This window comes from Salvelinus sp. IW2-2015, linkage group LG8 (assembly GCF_002910315.2).
Source record: "Salvelinus sp. IW2-2015 linkage group LG8, ASM291031v2, whole genome shotgun sequence".
NCBI lineage: Eukaryota > Metazoa > Chordata > Actinopteri > Salmoniformes > Salmonidae > Salvelinus > Salvelinus sp. IW2-2015.
The window spans coordinates 2,996,283-3,002,410 of record NC_036848.1 but is presented as its reverse complement, the minus strand read 5'-3'; the positions used below and the strand labels follow the sequence as shown (position 1 = coordinate 3,002,410).

The 6,128-nt window shown below is 48.8% G+C and overlaps 1 protein-coding gene across 3 annotated transcripts in view; it reads left to right on the top strand.

Moving 5' to 3' along the window:
- Nucleotides 1-1,307: 1,307 nt before the first annotated feature.
- f8 (coagulation factor VIII, procoagulant component) overlaps nucleotides 1,308-6,128 on the top strand; it is an 18,975-nt gene continuing 14,154 nt past the window's right edge. The window contains exons 1-10 of one of the 3 annotated variants that reach the window (XM_070444675.1): nucleotides 1,308-1,419; nucleotides 1,671-1,821; nucleotides 1,942-2,151; nucleotides 2,341-3,326; nucleotides 3,429-3,754; nucleotides 4,207-4,372; nucleotides 4,677-4,907; nucleotides 5,094-5,322; nucleotides 5,489-5,671; nucleotides 6,012-6,128. In XM_070444675.1, the coding sequence (XP_070300776.1) occupies nucleotides 1,399-1,419; nucleotides 1,671-1,821; nucleotides 1,942-2,151; nucleotides 2,341-3,326; nucleotides 3,429-3,754; nucleotides 4,207-4,372; nucleotides 4,677-4,907; nucleotides 5,094-5,322; nucleotides 5,489-5,671; nucleotides 6,012-6,128 (2,620 nt within the window). In that variant the 5' untranslated portion in view covers nucleotides 1,308-1,398. Of the gene's footprint in view, nucleotides 1,420-1,670; nucleotides 1,822-1,941; nucleotides 2,152-2,340; nucleotides 3,755-4,206; nucleotides 4,373-4,676; nucleotides 4,914-5,093; nucleotides 5,323-5,488; nucleotides 5,672-6,011 lie in introns of all 3 variants that reach the window. The other 2 variants (XM_070444673.1, XM_070444674.1) reach the window with 2 other exon arrangements.

Sequence of the window (6,128 nt, the reverse complement as noted above, 5' to 3'; positions counted from 1 at the left end):
GGAGAGGAAACCCCACCTCAGCCAGCGGGTGACAGGAGAAAACCCACCTCTGAGCCAGGGTGACAGGTAAGAAAACCCCACCCAGCCAGGGTGACAGGTAGGAAAACCCCACCTCAAACCAGCGGTGACAGGTGAGGAAAACCCCACCTCAGCCAGGTGACAGGTAGAAAACCCCACCTCAGCCAGGGTGACAGGTAGAAACCCCACCTCAGCCAGGTGGACAGGATTAGAAAACCCACCTCAGCCAGAAGGTACAGGAGGAAAACCCACCTCAGCCAGGGTGACAGGTAGGAAACCCCACCTCAGCCAGGTGACAGGTAGAAAACCCACCTCAGACCAGGGTGAACAGGTAGAAACCCCACCTCAGCCAGGGTGACAGTAGAAAGAGGGTAAGGGGTCGACAGAGAGGGAGGGGGGGGATGAGAGAAAGGAGAGAGAGAGTTAAATGGAAAATAAGAGTTCCAGATGGCGGGAGGACCGAGAAAGGGAGAGGGTCAGAGAGAGTGTGTATGAGCCAGAAAAAGACTAGGACAGAAAGGAGAAGTTCATGATCCTACAAATACTGATACTACTATCTCTGTTTCCATCAACTGTTATCGGAATACTCCCCAGTCCTATCAGCTGGGTCATGAATATAAGAAGGTGGTGTATGTAGAATACACTGACCAGACCTTCACCAAGAGGAAATCACCTGTTAAAAGACTGCTGGGACCACTGCTCAGAGGACAGGTGGACGAACACTTCCAGGTGTGTGTACCACAATCAACAAAACAAACAAACAAACAAGATGTATCTGAATAGATAGTAAAGAAAGTAAAGATCATTCTAATTGTCTCTTCAGATAGTGTTCAAGAACCTGGCAAGTCGTCCTTTCAACATTTATCCAAAGGGCCTCACCAGGATTTCTCCACTGAGGAAAACAGGGAACGGTAAGAACTGGCATTATGATAAGATGAAGCAAGATAATATTACTGACTATGCATTTACATTTGGAATCATAATCATAATAAATCCTTTATGGAATAGTCATCATATCCGGTGTGTTTATATGTTGAGGTCTGGAGAAACTCATAAAAAGTTTTATTAGTCTAATAGTCATTCTGTTAGACTAATAAAATCTCTTAGTCTCTTAGTCATTCCTGAATCATTAGTCATCACTGTTCCCCCCGGTGTATATGTGTGTGTGTGTGTGTGTGTGTAGAGGGTGAAAAGGACCTACGCTCCCTGGCTGTACCCCCCAACGGGACATATGGGTATGTGTGGAAACTAACAGCAGAGGACGGGCCCCTGGAGAGAGACCCCCAGTGTCTGACCCGTCTGTACCAGAGTACCATCAACCCTGAGAGAGACCTGGCCACTGGCCTCGTAGGACCCCTCCTCATCTGCAAGAAGGACTCCATGGACACCAGGGGGCGGCTGGTCAGAATCGACCCTTCATATGTCCATAATGACACATTGGGTTGGTTTTTCAGACACAGATTAAGTCTAGTCTTGGAATAAGAATAACTTTCATTGAAGAATCGAGATGTGTCCCTGAAACTGGCTCAATATGACATATTAGTGCATTGTCTCTCCTGCAGCTTGATCAAGTCATACACTGACAACTTAGATTTTGTTGTTTGTAGCAGTGTGAGAGGTTGTGATCATAACCTAAGATGTCCAACTTGCAGGTGGGCCCAGATAAAGTGAAGCAGTTGATGTTTGCTGTGTTTGATGAGAACAAGAGTTGGTACATCAATGACAACATTCAGAAGTACAGCAAAGACCCCTCCATGGTCAACCCTACAGACCCTGACTTCTACAACTCCAATGTCATCTACAGTAAGTGAGGTTTTCCTGCCTGGTTATCTTGGTTCTTGATAAAAGTGGTGACACATGTCTGCTCTGTCACCCTTTTTGTGTGCTATGTTTTTTTTATCTTGATCTCGTTTTTGTTTACAGACGTGAACGGGATTATGTTCAATGAGCAGAGGGTCCAGGTGTGTAAGGATGACGTGACCTTCTGGCACCTGGCCAACGTGGGGACGCAGAGCGACTTCTTGTCCGTCTACTTCACAGGAAACCCCTTCATGAAAGACAACGTGTACGAGTCCGTCCTCACACTCTTCCCAATGTCCGGGGAGACCGTTACCATGGAGACTCAGCTAATCGGTAAGGTCAAATGATCCTACTGCAGTTGTATTCAGTAGGCATCAAATGGAAGAACATATTTTAAACAGGGAGGTGCTCCAGGTCCATTAAGAACACAGGTTTTCACTACGGTGCGTCCTACTAAAACCTGACCCTGACCTGAGAGGTGTTTTCTGGAGCGTTGTGAGCTGATGTTTTTTTCATCCTAAGGTGAGTGGGAGATCAGTGCGTTCGACGGCAGTCTGAAAAGCCGTGGCATGAGCGCCCGCTACTCCGTCCTGTCTTGTAACATTGATCTGCTGGTGGACAACGAAGACGTAGAGTATGGCCTGGAGGACATCCTGCCTGATTACGTAGACAACTTCTTCAAACCCAGATCCCACCACCCCCAGCCACAGAACAGGACCGTAGCTGTCAGAGTCTGCAGGAAGCAACCTGGCTTAAACCAGAACACAACAACACCGCAAACAGGAAATGACACAGATAACGAAGTCGCCATCGGAGAATCAGGGGACCACGGGTCTGATAACAATGTCACATTTAAGGCAGGGGACCAGAGGTCAATCTGTGAGGTCAGGTATGTGACGGTGTTGTCTGCTGACGAGGAGGGCAACCTGCTCTCCCAGGGAGGGATCCCCACAGACGTTCTGAAGCAACTGGAGAAGGATGGAGAGTGGAAGGCTTCAGAGACCCAGGAGGGAGGGGGCCTGGGTGAGGAGCAGGGGGGGAAGAGACAAGATGTTCTAGAGCAACTGGAGAAGGACGGGGAGTGGAAAGCTTCAGAGAACCAGGAGGGAGGGGACCTGGGTGGGGAGCAGGGGGGGAACGGGAGACAGAGACGCCAGGCCGGGTTGGAGGGTGGAGAGAATGGAGAGCGCAACAAGCTGGTGGAGAACTGTGAGGAAGAGGTTCTGAAGGAGTGGAAGGGTCGGGTGTATGGGGAGGCACTAGAGCAGGAGCAGAGAGAGGAGCAGAAGGTGGAGGTGTTGGATCAGCAGAAGGAGCAGGAGGCGCAGGGTGAGGGGTTCTTAAAGGTGCAGGAGCAGAGGGAGAGGCAAAAGGGGGAGCTGGATCGAGATTCACATCCCCTAACCACCAATCACGCAGATAAGGACCCTCTACTCTTGGAGTTAGACGGATGGATGGATCTAGACCCCTTGAACAAAACTTTGGAAGCTCTCCCGGATCAGCTGAAGGTGCAGCAGCAGAGGGAGGAGCAGAAGGTGGAGGCGTTGGATCAGCTGAAGGTGCAGCAGCAGAGGGAGGAGCAGAAGGTGGAGGTGTTGGATCAGKTGAAGGTGCAGCAGCAGAGGGAGGAGCAGAAAGCTGGGGATGTGCATCCCCTAAGCAACAACACTCACACAGAGCTGGACACCCCTCTACTGGATTTGTTGGATCTAGACTTCTCCAATGTCTCCAATGACAACAAGACGGCTCCCAGGAARGCAGTGTCTCTGGAGTATGATGACTATAGTGAGGAAGACACTGGGACAGCCTACATAGGGATAGAGGAAAACCTGGACCTGAGGACCACAGATGGACAATACCGCAGCTACTACATCGCTGCACAGGAGATCACATGGGACTATGGGATCAGGAAACCACATCAGCTCATAAAAACAAGGTAGTGTTTGGCTTTTGTAAGTATCTGGTTTCTTGGACACTTATGCTTAGTCTTTGGGGAGCACTTCAATGGAGAATCTCAATTGAATATGCTRTTTAGTCCAGAACTAGGCTTAATCTGTGTCTGGTCCCATCTGTTTGACTATTCATTTTTGATAGATTTCTAAATAAATCCTGTTTCTYATTGATCAGCTCAGTTTAAAAYGAAAGCTGCTCTCTAGTAGCTCCAATGCAATCATTTATTTACCAACGTTTCAACTGCAAGCTGTCTTTTATCAGGGTATTGATCAACGGCAAGCTGTCTTTTATCAGGGTATTGATCAACGGCAAGCTGTCTTTTATTAGGGTATTGATCAACGGCAAGCTGTCTTTTATCAGGGTATTGATCAACGGCAAGCTGTCTTTTATCAGGGTATTGATCAGCTAATCAACTTTCAACTGTTCCCTCCCCAGAGAGAGGCGTAGGGGAATGAGGAAGTTCCTGGTGGAATATAAGAAGGTGGTGTTCAGGGCCTACAGTGAGAGAGAATTCCAGATCCCCGTCACCAGAGGAGAGCTGCAGGAACATCTGGGACTCATGGGTCCTATCATTAAAGCTGAGGTCAARGACCTCCTTACCGTGAGTGGAGATCAATGATCATCTTATTCATTCACAGATGTTTCAAATCAATTCATATTTTAGTGGCTTTAGCTCAACTACTACTAACCTCATCAAGGTGTTTCGGAGTTCTTGGTGTAGTGGCTAAGATTCTGGACAGTTGCAGGAACCCTGGTTTGAATCCCGGTTGCGTTACCCCCTGAATTCACTGCAATATTATTTTCATGGCATCTACTCAGATATCAGATTCTGTGTGTTCTGCTGTTAAACATTCACCTGATCTTAATCTTGATCCTGTTTTTAATCTTGATCCTGATCTTGACAGGTGACCTTCAAGAACATGGCGTCCAGGCCGTACTCCCTGCACCTCCATGGGGTGTATGATAAGAGCCAGGGTGATGGTCAGTCCTCCGGGGCCGGGGTGGRGGGGGTCCCTGGGGAGGTGGTCCAGCCTGGGGAGGTCAGGGTCTACASCTGGAGGATCACCAGGAAGCAGGGGCCCACCGCTGCAGAGTTTGACTGTAAGYCCGGGGCCTACTACTCTACACAGAATAAGGCAGGTGTCACTGTCAACACTTACTGTATATTACAAAGCTAGCTCATAGWTAGGCCTCATAAGTGTCTTTTATTTTCCTTAGATAGCTTATCAGTGTTTTGACATGCTTTTCCCTGCATGCACGTATTGTTCTGGCGTGCGTATTTGACTGTGTGGCTTTGTGTTCTGTTCTCACCCCTGCAACAGGAGAAGGACCTCCACTCTGGTCTGATTGGCCCCTTAGTAATCTGTAAACCAGGCACCCTCCACCCCCAACTGAACCTACAGCCCAACCTACAGGAGTACGCCCTCCTCTTCCACACCTTCGACGAGACKAAGAGCTGGTACCTGGACGAGAACATCCGTCAGTACTGCATCCCGCCCTGCCAGGCCCGGAGAGATGACCCCTGGTTTCAGCTCAGCAACAAGTTTGCAGGTAAAGTTACTCAGACTCCCTCCTAATATCAATATTAGTTTCATAATAAATACATTAAAATAGATTTCTAGTGAATTTCTCTGTTTGTTTAGGTTCATACTCATATCTGATCGATTGTTTGTGTTTGAGATTCATTTCTCTGGAAAATCTTTCCTTGTTACCGTAGCGATAAACGGCTACGTGGCAGAGACACTTCCTGGTCTGATGGTTGCCCAGCACCAGCAAGTCAGGTGGCACCTGCTGAATGTCGGGGGCAACGGAGAGTATCACGCCGCCCACTTCCACGGTCTGCCCTTCAGCATTCACAAGGAGCAGGAGCATCGCATGGGGGTGTACAACCTCTATCCTGGTAAACACAACAAACACACACACAAACACACACACAGCCACAGTTACCACACACACCACACAACCCAGTTACCACACACACACACACACACACCACAAAACAAAAACCACAGACACACACACACACACACACACACACACACAAACACACACACACACAACACACACACACACACACACACCACCACACACCACACACACACACACACACCAACACACACCACACCACACACACACACACACACACACACACACACAACACACACACACACACACACAATAAAATAATAGTCAATCAAGAATGTCACCTGTCCCACCTTGGTCTCTGTCCCCCTCTCCAGGTGTGTTTGGCACAGTGGAGATGAGGCCGGCCACGGTGGGGACCTGGATGGTGGAGTGTACAGTAGGAGAGCACCAGCTGGCCGGCATGAGGGCTAAACTACTGGTCTACAACCCAC